This window comes from Eumetopias jubatus, unplaced genomic scaffold, assembly GCF_037043125.1.
Source record: "Eumetopias jubatus isolate StellerSeaLion01/CBP00866 unplaced genomic scaffold, mEumJub1_p1.0 scaffold_15, whole genome shotgun sequence".
NCBI lineage: Eukaryota > Metazoa > Chordata > Mammalia > Carnivora > Otariidae > Eumetopias > Eumetopias jubatus.
In genome coordinates, this window is record NW_028274821.1 from 89,870,437 (window position 1) to 89,887,421 (window position 16,985).

General features: G+C 43.8%; 1 protein-coding gene across 5 annotated transcripts in view; it reads left to right on the top strand.

Annotated features, from left to right (window-relative positions):
* Positions 1–326: 326 nt before the first annotated feature.
* NUP214 (nucleoporin 214) overlaps positions 327–16,985 on the top strand; it is a 101,565-nt gene continuing 84,906 nt past the window's right edge. For 3 of the 5 annotated variants that reach the window (XM_028090581.2, XM_028090582.2, XM_088018993.1), the window contains exons 1-11: positions 348–477; positions 3,193–3,388; positions 3,977–4,128; positions 4,951–5,149; positions 5,818–5,888; positions 7,350–7,413; positions 7,876–7,979; positions 9,697–9,803; positions 10,653–10,719; positions 13,991–14,117; positions 15,427–15,588. In XM_028090581.2, coding sequence (XP_027946382.2) covers positions 433–477; positions 3,193–3,388; positions 3,977–4,128; positions 4,951–5,149; positions 5,818–5,888; positions 7,350–7,413; positions 7,876–7,979; positions 9,697–9,803; positions 10,653–10,719; positions 13,991–14,117; positions 15,427–15,588 — 1,294 coding nt within the window. In that variant the 5' untranslated portion in view covers positions 348–432. Of the gene's footprint in view, positions 478–3,192; positions 3,389–3,976; positions 4,129–4,950; positions 5,150–5,817; positions 5,889–7,349; positions 7,414–7,875; positions 7,980–9,696; positions 9,804–10,652; positions 10,720–13,990; positions 14,118–15,426; positions 15,589–16,985 lie in introns of all 5 variants that reach the window. The other 2 variants (XM_028090580.2, XM_028090579.2) reach the window with 2 other exon arrangements.

Here is a 16,985-nt window from a genome sequence, read left to right on the forward strand (position 1 = left end):
GGAGACCGTTAATAACCACGTACACCCTACTGTTCCTGCGGGGTTTCAGCGCCACAAGGCGCGCAGAGCGATCGAACGGGTACCGCACAACCAACCACACAACCCAACACGCCTCCGGCCAGCTCTAGCTGCGATGCCGGGGGCGGGCTCTGGGCGCTTCACGGCGCAGGCGCGTCGGCCCGGGGCTACGCCCCCTACCCGGCCAAAGGGAAGCGGTGGCTAGGAGAGCGCGCGACTTCAGATGGTCGCTCCCCCTCCTCCGGCTACGCGGCGGCCCCGGGCGCGTGACATCACCAAAGCGCGCCGGAAATGCGGAGTCTGCTGCGCGCTGCCAGCGGTGAGGGAAGGAAGTTGGCCTCGGAGCGGCCTGGGCTGCGTGGGCAAGGCCGCGGGCGGCAGCGGCGGCTGCTTCGACCAACTGGGGGTGGCGCGATGGGAGACGAGATGGATGCCATGATCCCAGAGCGGGAGATGAAGGTCAGAGACTGGCCGGGGCCTCCCTCCCTTCCTTAGTCCCGGCGTTGCCTTGGAGCCCCGCTGAACGGCTCAGCGCCGGGGCCGGCTGTCCCACTTCCCGCCTCCTGCTTGAACAGTTTGCCGCGTTCAGAGTTCTCGCCGGCGCGTCCTGGTGTACTCTGCCGTGCCGCCGGCACGATAGCCCCGCCGAATGCAGTTTCTCCGTCCCTTCTCGGTCTTGTGCGCGCCACTTGAGTTTCCCTAGCCACTCTCATGTGGTGGTCGGAGTCGTGGTAATAATTACTGTTTATTGAGCGTTCACTGTGTGCCAGACACTGTGGTACTCATCACAGCGGCCCTATGGGTAGTTGTTAATAGAAGAGGCGCACAGTGAGGCGGGGGAAGTAGCTTACCCAAAGTCACATTTGACGAAGGGGCTGAAATCTAGGTGGTGGTTTTTTTAAGACCCTCTCTTGTACGCTCTCACTGTACTACCTCTGTAAAAGGGTCCAGGCTTGCCTAACGCAGAGCCAGGGTTCATCACCTGTTCTACAAAACCTTTAGTTGAATGGAATAGGAGGACTATTTTGGTATTGGAAATCAGGGTAAAGTCAGGAAACAGAAGAGAGGGACAGGTGATCCAAATGACGGTTATGAGTAAGTTGCGGGAAGCTTTTAGGCGATTGAACCCGTCACTGAAATGCGTTTAGGGAGTAGTAATCCATCTCATATTTGTAGTGATTCTTCTTTGTCGAGAATGACGGGGTGGGGGGCGGGGGGAGTGGTGAGCCACCCAATGAGAGTGTGCCAATTTCTCCAGTTTGCTGGAGCAGAAGGGGGGAAAAAAAGGGTTCAGAACCACAGACTTGGAAGATGACAGTCTCCCTTTGAGTTACTGATTATAACAGAAAGGAAGCTTTCCTGTGCCTGTTCATCCCACTGGCTCTCCACACCCCTGTGTCCATGACCCAAACAGGATATTTAGGATTATCAGGATGAGAATTACAGAAGTACTGAACATTTCATTCTGCTCCTGTATGTTTTCATCTGGAACGCTGTGGGTTTCTGGTCACCCTACTCATTTGGAACTTAGAAGAGTATTTCAGTTCGTCTTTTAACACGTATGTGTAAAACACCAAATCTAAGGAAATTATTATGTGGGGTGTGTTAGGGATCCTGTACAAAACACCACAAGCGTACAAAAATGAAGGCTGAGAAAGGCTGTCTTTGGCTTTTACCCTTTGGGAATGTAAGCAAAAGGGGATTCACATTCTTTTTACTGAAACCTTGACTTAAGATAGATTTGGAATTGGAAGAATAAGATCAGCCTTATATGGTACAGTTTAATATAGTGATTGGTAAACTTAGGGAATTCTTACCAAGAGGTGGTACACACTGAAAATTGTCTTTGAAAGCATATAGATATATTCCTGGAAGACTGGGTGAGTCAGGCGTTGACAGGAGGTTGGGGAAGGCTCCTAGGCCCTGAAGTGCTAAGGAACGTGAACATTCAAGGAAACGGAAAGGAAACAGGTCTGGGTTGGAGGTGGCCCTGGGTGTTGCAGAGGTAATGGCGCACTTGTGGGAGGAAAGCAGAGTGTTGTGAGGTGAGGCTGTAGAGGCGGACACATCAAGCCATGCCTGGCCTTATAGCCTAGGGCTTTGGACTTGTGTTTAGATGTCCTCATAGCATCTAGGTATGTTTACAGGTCTTGAATATTAAGAGATTGACCACACCTGTCCTTTTCTGTGATGGAATTTTGTTTAGTAGTTAATGCAGTTAAGCCAGTTCTTGGGATTTGGTTATTCTGTGGTCATTATTTCCGTGTGTGTGTGTGTATTTTTTGTTGTTGAGTACTGCACTGGAAGTTCAGACTAACAGTGTAGTTGGGTGATGCTTTCAATATATATATATTTTAAGATCTTATTTATTTACTTGTCAGAGAGAGAGGAGAGAGAGAGAGAGCAAGCACAAGCAGGAGGAGTGACAGGTAGAGGGAGAAGCAGGCTCCCCGCTGAGCAAGGAGCCCAATGCGGGATTCGATCCCCGGACCCTGGGATCATGACCTGAGCCAAAGGCAGTCGCTTAGCCCACTGAGCCACTCAGGCGTCCTGTTGCTTTCAATATTTAACAACAGTTATTAAGCACCAGTCTGGGTCATGAGACAATACATACCATGAAATAGGATGAGATTAGGAGTTGAAGTGCAGCATGAAGTGCCAGTGGTTAGGACAATAAACTAGGAGTTCAGAAAAGGAAAAGATCAATGTGAGCTGGATTAGTTAAGGGAGGCTTCATGAAAGAATTTTTAAAACTTTATTTCATTCAGTAAACATTAATAAGCCCTATGCTGGGGGGGTGCCTGGGTGGCTCAGTTGGTTAAGCGACTGCCTTCAGCTCAGGTCATGATCCTGGAGTCCCGGGATCGAGTCCCACATCGGGCTCCCTGCTCAGCGGGGAGTCTGCTTCTCCCTCTGACCCTCTTCCCTCTCGTGCTCTCTATCTCTCATTCTCTCTCTCTCAATAAATAAAATCTTAAAAAAAAAAAAAAATAAGCCCTATGCTAGGTACCATGATATGCACAGGAAGCTTAAAAAACACTGAGCCACACAGCCCTTGACCTCAGGGTAATATTTATTTTTGTTGCACTGGAATTAGGTCTATTGGAATATAATGACAGACATGATTTAATCTCTTTTCCCTGAACTGATCTTGGTTTCTTCCCTCAACAACAGGATTTTCAGTTTAGAGCACTGAAGAAGGTGAGAATCTTTGACTCGCCTGAGGAGTTGCCCAAGGAACGCTCGAGTCTACTTGCCGTGTCCAACAAGTATGGCCTGGTCTTTGCTGGTGGAGCCAGTGGGTTGCAGATTTTTCCTACCAAAAATCTTCTGATTCAAAATAAACCTGGTGACGATCCCAATAAGATAGGTAAGTTACTTAGTTTTGTTGCACGGTTGAGAGAGGAGTGTAGCAAAGTGTTAATGTAGTGTCCTTCCCAAGAAATCATTTTAGTATATAAATCAAAACTGCTGTTAGTCTTCACGTTGATCCCCAAGAAGAGTAAGTTCCAGGTAGGATGCTGGAAGCCTTTCTGTTTGTTCTCTTTGGTCCTTTTGGTGAGTTGTTCCTCTGAGCTCAGAAGGAAGAGGAATTGACCATTCTACCATGCTTTTATTTTTGCTCAGTTGAACCTAGGTTCTGGATCTCTAATTTGCATGGCATTTTAGTTCGCACAGTAGTACCATCCAAACAAATAGGAACGTTGTTGCAAAAACATGGGTACAGGATATTAATTTTAACAATGGCAACAGCCACAGTTTCCCTAGGTCTTAGGAGGAAGAGTCTGGGAAATTTAATGCATCACTCTACATCTGTAAGAAAGCTGAGATTTATCTGCATGACCAGGTATCAAAGTGTGCTTGTATGTTTATGTAGATATGAAAATTGTTTCACACAGACCTGGATGCAGGGCTTGTGGCTTCTGCTTCTGCTTTGTCTTTTCTTATGTTTTCTTAGTTGATAAAGTTCAAAGCTTGCTGGTTCCTATGAAATTCCCGATACATCACCTGGCCCTGAGCTGTGATAACCTCACTCTCTCCGTGTGCATGATGTCCAGTGAATATGGTTCCATTATCGCTTTTTTTGATGTTCGCACATTTTCAAATGAGGTAAGCTCCTGGCAAACTGTAATGTCAGCATGAGACCTAAAAAGATTTTCTGGTATTGAATCATAACCTAGAATTTCCTGGGTTGACCCTTGGAATCATTTTTTAGATTAAAGTATGGGTTTAAAGAGAGTTCTTAACTGTAGGATCATAGATCTTTGAGATAGAAGGGACTTCAAGAAATTATTTCATAACATTGCCCCAAGGTGATTTTTCTCATTTGCAAATGAGACAGCCAAAGCCCAGGGAGGTGGCTTGACCAAGGCTTTAGAGTTAACAGTAATGTCAGAAATTCCTACATCCGGGGTCTCTGACCTCTTCTGGTAGTGTTCTGCCATTCCAAGCAGTTTCATAATAAAAATTGTCAATAATTTGAGTATTTATACTGACTGTGTGCCAGGCCCTGTGCTTTATATGTGCTCATTTGTACGTACCATGGCCTCACAAAATAGGTGCTGTTGTCTTCCTTTTATAGATGGAGAGACAGGCCCAAAGAATTTAAACATCCAAGGACCCAACACTATTAAGAAGCAGAGCCAAGATTTTAATCTTGTACTGGCTCTTTACTGATTATTTTGCATTTGTATATTCCCCTGCTGGGAGTCCCTCCAGTGTGCTAGAATAATTGCCTGCCATTTTTCAAAGTTGTGTTGAAATTGTAACAAATAGATTGTTGCGTAGAGTTCATTTTTTTTTTTGGTCATCGTGGAGAAAAGTGAACTATAATTTGAGAAAACTTGCATATTCGATATTTTTTTGACTATTAAATGTATATATTTATTAATTTATCAATTTATTTTTGCTTTTGGGCATTTGTTTTAAAAGGCTAAACAGCAAAAACGCCCATTTGCCTATCATAAGCTTTTGAAAGATGCAGGAGGCATGGTGATCGATATGAAGTGGAACCCCACTGTTCCCTCCATGATGGCAGTTTGTCTGGCTGATGGCAGCATTGCTGTCCTACAGATCACAGAAACAGTCAAAGTGTGTGCGACTCTCCCTTCCACAGTGGCAGTAACATCTGGTGGGTAATAAAGGCTTTCACTCCATAACATACAGTAATGGTGATCTACTTAAAAATTAATTTCTGGAAATAAACGCAAATGGGGTTTTTTGTTGTATCTGTAGTTGTCTGGTAGAAGTGGAGAGTATTCTTTATTTCCATAGTGAATGTTTGAAGCCAAACAGCAGACATGATTTAACTTGAATGTGCGTGGGTTTTCTGGAGAAAGAAATATTTCAGTACAGCGGGTTTAGAAATATGCTTTTGAGAATAATTGTTTCTGGGTCCACAAGGGCAGTGGATGGTACACTGAAAGTCATTTGTACCATCATGGGAAAAGCATGACAAATATCGAATATGAGTAAGAGAATGATTTCTTGATGCCTGAAAACCTCTATTCTCCTCTAAAGACTATAGAGTTCTCTGTACTTTCCAGCTTTCTGGATGGTACTTCATTGAAAAAACATTTTTAGAAGTCGATTTAATGGTCCAGTGATAAGTCTTAATTGGTTTGTATCATCAAAATGATTTTTTTTTTAAAATTTTGCCAAATAAGGGTGATCCTACAGTCTTCCATGGACTGACAGAGCAACAGGAAGTGGTAATTATATGGCTGTTTCAGTACAGACCTCATTGGTTTGCTGCATTCTCTTCAGTGCTTAATTGGCAGCGTTTTCTTCTTTGCTCAGTGTGCTGGAGCCCCAAAGGAAAGCAGCTGGCAGTGGGGAAGCAGAATGGAACTGTGGTCCAGTATCTTCCCGTAAGTCTTACCTTGGACTTCAGCCCTTTTCTTAAGTTACCCACTGTTTTTTGGGGGGATGGTTTGGGGGCTCATTGGTGTTTTTTCTGTTAAAATGTAATTTATGATCACTGCAACAAATTCATCAGTAAACAAGTGAATGCAGGAAAGAGTGGAACTCTTCCTTTCTATCCCATAGTCCTTCCAGAGACATGCTCTGTGTTTTATTTAGTGGTAGCCTCCAGACTTTTCTGGATGCTTATACAAATAGTCTGTGTATAGATGCATTACATGTCTACTGTACACGCTGATCATAATCTACACAGTGTTCTCTAACTTTGTATTCCCAATCCATTCCATAAAAACATTCCATCAAAACAGTTAAAGCAGGGGCGCCTGGGTGGCTCAGTTGTTAAGCTGTCTTCGGCGCAGGTCATGATCCCAGGGTCCTAGGATTGAGCCCCGCATTGTGCTCCCTGCTCCGCGGGAAGCCTGCTTCTCCCTCTCCCACTCTCCCGGCTTGTGTTCCCTCTCTTGCTGTCTCTCTCTCTCTCTCTCTCTCTCTCTCTCTCTCTCTCTCTCTCTCTCTGTCAAATAAATAAATAAATAAATAAATAAATAAATAATCTTTAAGGAAAAAAAACAGTTAAAGCATAGCATTATTTGTCTGCCAGCTGAATCCATCTCAAAGGTTCAGTTTCTCCAACTATAGGCACCCAAGACAATGGATGCCCCTGTCACTCTGTCATCCTCTCCCTGTGGTCTTCCTGAGATAATATTCATAGATATTCTTCAGTATAAATTGACAAAAGATGCATATATGTTCAGTCAAGCCTCTGTGGGAAGGAGGGGTCCACAGGCAGTACCAAGGCCTGTGTTGCTATGCATTCCTCCTCAAGAGACTGTTCTCCGTAGGTGTAAAGCAGGGAATGTAGTGGTGTGGGTTTGAGGTTAAGGTTTTATTTCTTGTTATTGCAGAAAGTTGTTATATGAAATTCGGTACGTATTCTTTTAGGGCGTTAGCCTGTAAAAAGATGATTGGCTTAATTTTATTGGTTTGCTCTTTGCCTTTTTTGTCTTAGACGTAATACTTTATCAGGGTCTTTTTTCCAACATATCATATATGGAACCACTTCATTCTTTTGAATGGCTGCAGAGTAATCCACTGTGTGAATGCCCCATTACTTACTTCTCTGTTCCATTATTGGTGGCTGTCCGTGCCAGTGTGTGTGGCTTTGCTAGTACACATGGTATCGCCTTGAGCATCCTCTCTCTACGCCTGAACACATTTGTGGGAGATTTCAGTAGGGATGGGATCCTGGACATAGTCATTCAGTCTTCCCTGTGTTCAGACTCTCCTGGCTGGGAAGGTGAAACACAGTGGTTTCTGGAGCGGACATACTGGATTTGACAGAGTTTCATTGGTTTAGGTTTATTTCATTTGACACTCTTCCCCCCTCCCCACCCCCAAATCTCTTTCAGACTTTGCAGGAAAAAAAAGTTATTCCTTGTCCGCCGTTTTATGAGTCAGATCATCCTGTCAGAGGTAACCCATCTGCTTTTCTTACTGGGTCGACCTCTAATGAGGTGACAGTATTACAGAAATTTCACATCATGTGATGCAGCTACATGCCCGCTCAGGAAATTGTTAGCACCTCCTGCATGAATACTCCCATTATTACAGTTAGCTAATTAAGCCAGCGTAACAATAATCCTCTGGTAGACACCTGTGTCTCGTGGTAAATAACAGTAAATGGATCCTGATATTTTATTAGAATTCTTTCAAAATTTGCCCTCCTTACAGTCTGCCAGAAAAAAAAAAATACCACTTTGGGATGAATTTGGGCTTCTTGAATTCTTTGTATTTGTGAATTATATTTAGCCAGTGAAATCTGGACCTTAGTTAAAACTATCGCACTCTGATTTTTTTATCCATGGGTTGTTAATTTTTTAACATACAGGAGCTATTCCAAACATAAGATGCTTTATTAGAGTTCATGTATTTCAGTTCTCGATGTGCTGTGGATTGGTACTTATGTCTTCACAATCGTATATGCTGCTGCAGATGGGACCTTGGAAACTTCTCCAGATGTGGTGATGGCTCTCCTCCCGGTATGTATATGAAAGGGACATCCTTGTCTTTTGAGAATCATAGAGGTCCTCTAATAAAGTTCAAGGCTTTGGCTTTAGTTTCCTTTTTTGCTGGCAGGGATGGTACAACTTCAAGTGTAAAACTTTAATGCTGCACCATGGGCCTGGGGGCCAAAATTATGGTGTCTGCTTACAGCATATTCTCCTGGTTAGTCATAAGGTGAAAAAAATCCTAAAAGTTGCTTTTGCTTACACCGTAAACTGGGAGCCCTGGTAGATGTTAACTTGATAAAGAGGTTTTAGAAAAGCAGTTAAACACCGTGATTTTTAAAATTCTTTCACTTATTTATATTGATCAGATATTTGTCAGATGCCTGCAGTGTGCTAGGCACTGCCTTAAAGCTGAGAATACAGTGGTGACTGAGGCAGAGTCCTTGTTTTTGTGGATCTGACATTCTGATGAATGTGCTAGTCAGTAAATAAGTGTAGATCAAGGGATGATGAGGGCGATGGAGGGAACAATGAAGGGTATGGAGCAGATGATGACAGAGGTGCAGTGCGGATTGGTGCTCAAGGAAGGCCTCTGAGGAGGAGCCATTTGAGCAGAGAGCGGAATGACCGAAGGGAGTGAGTCATTTTGAAAACACGGAAGAACATTAATAATGAGATGTACAAAATGTCCCTAAATTGCGGTGGCATTTAAAAAAACCAAATGAGGTAAAGCTTATATTTTCAAATCAGTACTGGCTTTCAAAGTCCAAAAAAAGTTTAAAAATACATAAATAAATGTCTAAACGTAACAAAAGTGGGAGTTGCACGAGTTATTGTCTTGCAACCTTGTTTTACTTAGTGGTAAATTGTAAGCATCTTTCTAAGTCAGTGAATACAATCTGTATTTGGCTTTTTGGACAGATAATTTATTGAGCTCTTTCACTGTTGGATGCTCAAGTTGTTTTCAGTCTTCTCCTATTCTAAGGAATACCATGATGCGTTCTTTTATGTGCCTTTTCTGTGACTGTGTTTATTTTTTAAGATAAATACCTAGAAGTGAGTTTGGTTGAGTGGTATATGCTAAGCTTTTGAAAACATTGCCAAAGTGTCTTTTAGAAAAGTTGTAGCCGTTTATACATCTCCCACCAATGGTGATCCCAGTTGCCCCACGAGTGTGTCAAGATGCAGTGGTAGCGTTTTTAATCTTTGCTAGGGATATGTAGAAAAAGGCCTTGTTTTTATTAAGTTTTGGGTTCCTGATAATGTTGAATTTTAAAAATATGTTTTTGAGGTCCTTATTTGAAGAGCTCATTACGATTTTCTATTCCCAGGGATAATATTAGCTCTGGCGTTTATTGACTCTTTCTTAGGTTCCATGTCCTGGGCTAGAAGCCTTACAGGTATCACTTTGTTCCACACTTAAGACAGCCTGTGGAGTAAGTTCAGCAGGCCCACTACAGACATGAGAAAACAGTATCAGAGAGGCTGAGCAGTCTAGCCGTGCTTGTCCCACGGCCAGAAAGCGACAAGGCAGTTTGAATCCAGTTTGGTTAGTGGTCACCATTCATATTGCCCAACTGCTCAACTCTGCCTTTCTAGCGTGTCTGTATATTTGGACATAGATTTTTGAGTGAATTTTCTCATAAAACATAAGTGGTTTTCTTTTTCAAGATCCTTAACTGTCTAGAATTAAAGAAAAATTGCACGTGGGATTTTTTTTTTTTTCCTCTCCTTTTGTTTATTGTAGAAGAAAGAAGAAAAGCACCCAGAGATCTTTGTGAACTTTATGGAGCCCTGCTATGGCAGCTGCACAGAGAGGCAGCACCATTACTACCTCAGTTACATCGAAGAATGGTGAGCTGAGAACCCAGCAGGGACTCCTCTCTCTGTCGGGTCGCACCTGCATCGCTTTGTTCCAACTTCGAAATTCTTTCCTTTTCTTTTCTTTTTTTAAAGATTTTATTTATTTATTTATTTGAGATAGAGCAAGCGAGAGAGCAGGAGCACGGGAGCAGAGGGAGAGGGAGAAGCAGGCTCTCTGCTGAGCAGGGAGCCCGACGTGGGGCTCGATCCCAGGACCCCAGGATCATGACCTGAGCCGGAGGCAGACGCCCAACCGACTGAGCCACTCAGGCACTCCTGAAATTCTTTTCTGGAGGAAAGGAGAATGGAGAATTGAGATGCCCTTGAACATATTTTGCTCTGATGCTGGATACTACTTCCGTTTCCCCAATCTTAAATTATCTAGATTGAATACTTATCTTAAAAACCCTGTTTTCTCAGTAACACCAGTGAAGACTTACAATACTGATATTTAAGGAATGTATTAAAAGTTTTCCTCTGAGAGCAGAGGTTTCCCCTTGAAAGATAGCTTGAAACAAAGCTTTTTTTTTTTTTTCTGAAAATTCACCAGATTATTCTGTTTACAGGGCAGTAGATTTATTGGAAATTCTGACTTGATTTTGTTGTGTCTCTGAACTTTGTCAGAAATACCTGGGCAGTTGGCTGAGTCTCCAGGGCTTTATCGTATGAACTAAGAAGCTTTACATCTAAAATCTTCTCACGTTTCTTCAGCCATGAAGGAAACCTCACCTTCTTCCTTGACATCTCGAGAAGTCCTCATGGAGGCCACCGCAGGCTCAAGTCGGGTTAGAGCTGTTGCTGTGTTTCAATTTAATGGTCTTCTGCTTTTCTTCCTTGAAGGGATTTAGTGCTGGCAGCATCTGCGGCTTCGACAGAAGTCAGTATCCTTGCTCGACAGACAGATCAGGTAAATTTCACTCTTTGGTCACTTTTATGGGATAGTTTTCTGAGAAAGATTCTGGAGGGAGTTAACTGTGTGGAGAACGTTTAGACGAAGCCACGTCCCTTTGGATGAATTTCTGGGTAAGAGCAAAGCTGACACTTGGCTGACGTGACAGAGTGCCTTGGGCCAGGTGCCTTGGATATCGCCCTGGACAGAGATACTGGTTTCAGACTCAGCAGCTCCTCCACTGTCATAAAAAAACCCTGTCCTTTCCGGATCCACTCACGAGCTGTGGAAACATATGATATAATCAGCGTCCCACAGGAGCACGCCTGGGTGTGTAGGAGGGTTTTCGGCCTTGTTCTGTTTTCCATCTTTATTTTCTTCCTGTTGCTTGAACCTGCCCCTTCTGTTCAGTCACCTCTAACCCATCCTTGATTAATGGAGAGAAACATGCAGATCGTACCAAATTGTGACTCACCAGCAATACTTTGTTTCACTTTGAAAAACCACCAGAGAGCTAAAAGCACCTGTGTGTGTAAGTACCCACCTCCTTTCTGGCACTTTGTCCTGCTTGCGGAGAGGAATTGGGCTGAGGTGATTGTGGTAAGCCATCCTAAACCAAGGTAGGTTATACAGAGTGACCACAGAAGGATGTGATGAAAGGGAAATTTCTTTTCCTTCTTTTTTTTTTTTCTTTAAAGATTTTATTTATTTATTTGTCAGAGAGCAAGAGAACACAAGCAGAGGGAGAAGCAGACTCCCCGCCGAGCAGGGAGCCTGATGCGGAACTTGCTCCCAGGACCCTGGGATCGTGATCTGAGCCAAAGGCAGCCGCCCAACCTACTGAGCCACACCCAGGCGTCCCCTGTTTTTGTTTGTTTTTTTAAAGATTGATTTATTCATCTTAGAGAGTGTGCACGTGCAGGGGGGAGGGAGAAAGAAACTCAGACTCTGCACTGAGTGCAGAGCCCTCTGTAGGGCTCGATCCCAAGATCATGACCTGAGCCGAAACTGAGAGTCAGGCGTGTAACTGACTGCACCACCCAGGCACCCTAGGGAACTTTTCTTCTTAAAACTGTGCCTTGAATTTAAAAACGTGTGCGCCCCACACACAGAGACTTATGCCTCTCCAACCATTTAGTATTTATCCTTCATTCTCTGGGTGGCAAGATGGTCCATTGTACATGCGTGGCTCTCATAGTGTCTGGGGTGGGCCACTCTGGGGTCACAGGCCAGCGTTCAGCAGTCTGATGTAAAGTCTTAGATTGTCTTTAATAACAGTTTCCTAAGAGTACAACTATTTTATGTACTGACACATTTAAAATATACTTGTATTTTTGTTTCTTACCTGGGTAATTTATGTACGTGGCTAAAAAATCAAATAGTAGAAAGGGTTTATAAGTGAAAAAAAATATTACCCTTGCCCTACCCCATCCTTATCCAGCCCTATTGACAGGGGACTTTTTTTATCTTGTAAATTTTTACTTTTAAAGATTACCTCCTTATCTGTAAATAATCTTCAGGGCACCTGGGTGGCTCAGTTGGTTAAGCGTCCAACTCTTAATTTTGGTTCACATCATGATCTCAGGCTTGTGAGATAGAGCCCTGTGTCGGACTCTGTGCTGGGCATGGAGTCTGCTTAAGATTCTCTCTCCCTCTCCCTCTCTCCCCACCTCTAAAAAAAATAAATAGTAATCTGCTTTATCACTAGTTAGCGATTATTGATTTTAGACCTTATCACCTGTTGTGGCAGATAAGGATATAGCTCACATATGGCCCTTAAATTCTCATCCTTCCTCTCGGGTTACAGCACTGTTGTGTTGTAACCGTAAGTAATATTTTTTACCTTCGTTTCTTACGGTGTCACCATACGCAGTATCTCTTGACCTACTTTGTGAGAAGAGGAATACCTTCTCCCCCACCCTTGCCTTTAGCACACCTTCCCCCACTCCCACCTCCTGGCTGTTGTCATCTGGCTTGTCTTTTTTTTTTTTTTTTTTAAAGATTTATTTATTTATTTATTCATGAGAGACAGAGAGAGAGAGGCAGAGGCAGAGGGAGAAGGAGGCTCCCCGCCGAGCAGGGAGCCCGATGTGGGACTCGATCCCAGGACCCTGGGATCATGACCTGAGCCGAAGGCAGACGCTTAACCGACTGAGCCACCCAGGCGTCCCATCTGGCTTGTCTTTTGCAAAATCAAAACTTTTGCATTCTGTTCTGTAGTGATTAAGTCTTCTATATTTTGTCTATAGATTGTTTTTCAGAGTTGAAGTCAATTTTGTTTACATTATTGTGAATGTGACTATTATTCACACCATAGCTAAGTCATGGAGTATGATTACGTTCCCTTTCCTAAACAGCTTTTTGCTTTTTTCTCTGTTATTCGTGGAGCATTATTCCCTTTTGATTCATGCTGCCCAGTTTTGGTCGACACTGAAAGTTACGTAAATGTAGTGATTTTAAAAATCAGAAATCATTGGTGGTGCCTGGGTGGTTCATTCGTTAAGCGTCTGCCTTCGGCTCAGGTCATGATCCCAGGGTCCTGGGATCGAGCCCCACATCGGGCTCCCTGCTCCGCGGGAAGCCTGCTTCTCCCTCTCCCACTCCCCCTGCTTGTGTTCCCTCTCTCGCTGTGTCTCTCTCTGTCAAATAAATAAACAAAATCTTTTTAAAAAAATCAGAAATCATTTATTGGCAGGCATACAGCCCATTCAAGCATAGACATAAGCAGAAGGGGAGTTTGTGGGAAAGACTTAGTGGTTTCTCAAGGACCCCAAAGGCAGGAAGAGGTGCCCATGTGAGGAACTGATGCCAAGATCTGGGAAGACCAGAACTAAGGGTAACTCTCCATGGATAAGTGAGCATAGGGCATCTGGCTAGCATTATAAGCCACACTGCTGAAGACCACACTAGGAATCAACTGGAGTTCCTGGTACCAGTCCCACATTTCTAGGAGCAGCTAATAACTGGTTGGTGTCGGTATTAAGATTCACCCACCGTTTTTAGGAATCTACCTAGTTGGGGTAGATGGTACTTTGGAAAGTGTTTCATGATAGTGATTATTTATTCACAAGGCAGGGACACGGTATACCAGGAATACATAGGTTAATTTGAAAAATTAACCCCTCACTTGCTAGGATGCTCATGGCTTTTAGACCATCTTCCCAGATTTCAGAGTCTAGTCAATACATAAATCTAAACCAAGTGACTTGTCTTTTCTTCTCTCCTGTTTGAATAATGAGAGAACCAATGCAAAGCTCTAACCAACATAGCATTTTCATCTTTTTTCCAGATTAATTGGGAATCTTGGCTCCTGGAGGATTCTAGTCGAGCTGAATTGCCTGTGACTGACAAGAGTGATGACTCGCTGCCCGTGGGAGTTGCCGTCGACTATACTAACCAAGTGGAAATAACCATCAGTAAGTATGGCCTGACGTAGCTCAGTGCAGAAGTGGTCTTCTTTGTAATGGTGGTTGATATTTAAATCCTGTTCTGCGTGTTTGTGATAGGATCTACTCTGCGGGGCACTTTTAACTTCTGGTAGCACATTTCCACTTGAAGAGTGATACAGAGTGCGTTGTGACAACACTGGATTAACTTGATGGACATTCATTGATAAGACAAAAGCCAGACTCTATGTGCGTACACGCATATCTGTATGTGCTTTTGCATATGGGCAAAATCTAGAACAGGGATCTCATCACCCTGTTTCTCTGAGCACTCCAGTTCCGCAGTGGCCTCTCATGGGAATAGCACCCTGGCCCAGTCCTGCATAGCAGTGCTTGGTGTGAAGACATGGGTTAGAGAATGGGGACCTCAAGCACTTGGCTTCCAAAGTGGGTCTGAGTGTGTGCTCTGAGTGTGTCTTCTCCCTGCTGGAACATGGCAGAGCTGCGCACGTGCTGCGGAACACGTATTCTCTGCTCTTCGGCGCTTCAGCGTAGAGAGGTGTCCTCATCGAGCACTGCTAAGCTCCTTCCTGTCCTTTCCCTGGTCAGGTTATTGGGTCTCCTTAGCTCATTTACTCTGATTCTCTTCAAGTCTTAGTTGACAGAATACAAGTTAGGATTCAACTGTGAATGAGTATAAAGGAGTTTGACTCACCTTTCTGTGTCCTTCCATGTGTTTTCCAAAGTGTGTAGTCCGTCACTTTTCTGCTAGACTGGCCCCCTCCTAGAGATGCCTGTCTCGGTCAGGGGAACATCTTTTTTTTTTTTTTTTTTTTAAAGATTTTATTTATTTATTTGAGAGAGAGAATGAGATAGAGAGAGAGAGCATGAGACAGGGGAGGGTCAGAGGGAGAAGCAGACTCCCTGCTGAGCAGGGAGCCCGCTGCGGGACTCAATCCTGGGACTCCAGGATCATGACCTGAGCCAAAGGCAGTCGCTTAACCAACTGAGCCACCCAGGCGCCCCTCGGTCAGGGGAACATCTTGAACACTGAGACACTCGTAAAAATCATGGGAGTTTAGGGACAGTCACGGCTGCCGCAGTCTGCTGGAGCTCCCCTGCGGGGTCCGACAGGACAGTGGCCGTCGATAATGGCAGGAGCTGTCTTTCAAGAGCTGATGCTCGAGAGTCTCTTCGGGTGTGAATCGGAACAAACGGACTTGAGCTACTGTTGGGGCGAGTCTGCTACACCCCTTCTCGCTCAGGGCAGTTTTTCCCTTCCCACCCAGGCCCTTCATGACTTGGCTCTTTTTTCACTTGCACTTTCTTTTTTTAACAGATGATGAGAAGACTCTTCCTCCCGCTCCAGTTCTTATGTTACTTTCAACAGATGGTGTGCTTTGTCCATTTTATATGATCAATCAAAATCCTGGGGTTAGGTCCCTCATCAAGACGCCGGAGCGGCTCTCGTTAGAAGGAGAGCGACAACCCAAGTCGTCAGGTACGTGCCTCTTCCTGCTCTGGCACAAAGGGAATACCAGGGGCTTGTTCTGGACCGTTGCCAAGGATGAACACTGTGTAGGGACACATAGTGGTCCTTTTCACCGGGCCCATCTGTCTTAAAGGGGCAGGGACCAACTTTTCCTTGAACACACGCACATTCTTGCATCCCCTTGCCCACAAGCTTTATTCTCCAACCTTTACTTTAGGGAAAAGGAAGCCCAGCCAGATGGATCCCATCAGGTAATCTACCAACAGTATCCTGTTATAGCACCCTGTATTGTATGGTCTGAGTCCTAGAGACATGTGTAGTCCTGAGGGATTGGTTAAATATGTGGTTGTACATGCATACAGTGAATGCCATGTAACTTAAAAATGTTGCATTTGTTGACAAAGCGCTAGTGGACTATATCATGAGAAAGTATTATATACTCTATGATTCTTTTCTCATGAGAAAAAATATATACATAGGGAATACAAGAAAGGTGGATATTAAAATCTAAATAGTGGTTATATCTGGGTGGTGGGAACATGGAGGTTTTGTTTATATTTAATTTTCTTTAGGTATTTTTTTCTTCTCTTCTTTGAAAATATTGCTTAAGTAGTATATGTTTATTGGAGGAAAATTAGAAACTATAAAATCACTTAAGAGCCCATCAGTCATCAAGCAGTAGCCATAGTCAACATTTTGGTGCATATTCTTTATATACATAAATGCACACATGCAGACGCTAATTTGTATTTTCACATTTTTCACAGTGACAGCGTATCATTTGTGAGAACAATATAAAACTTTTTAAAAGAGGATTGTTCCATATTTTAAAATTTCACCACTATTTCTCTTTGAATTCTGTGACTATATAACTATTTCTGGCTAAAAAATGTGTGGTGTAACCAGTTCTCTATCTAAGAAGAAGCATGTTGACCAGCCAGGTTGGATAAGGTTGACACTGTTTTCTTGCTGCTTCTCAATGCCACCACTTGGTGGTTCATAATAGAACCACCAAGACACTTGGGCTCCTGTCATTTGGCAGTGCGACCCCAAGTAGTAAACCAGGTGACCGTGCATAGTCTGTATGAGTGTTGTGCTGGGGCATCTCATCATCTACAGTGTATCTTCTTTGAGTTGTTTTTTTTCTTTAAGTGCTCCTGAGTACCACGCACTATCTACACTCAGTTGCACAGTCTGTCTCTGTCCACAAGCAGTACACCCCATGAAGTTGGGAGCCTGAGGGATGGTGTTTGTTTCTGAGCACAGTCCAATGTGAAGGACTTTGCTACTAGCCCATCAAACCCCTGAGCACAAGCGGAGGCTAGTGTTAATTGTTCGCCTCTCCTAGAAAAAGCCCCCTCTTCCCTCACACTTGGTCCAGAGGAGGCAGTCGTGTTCAGATGAGC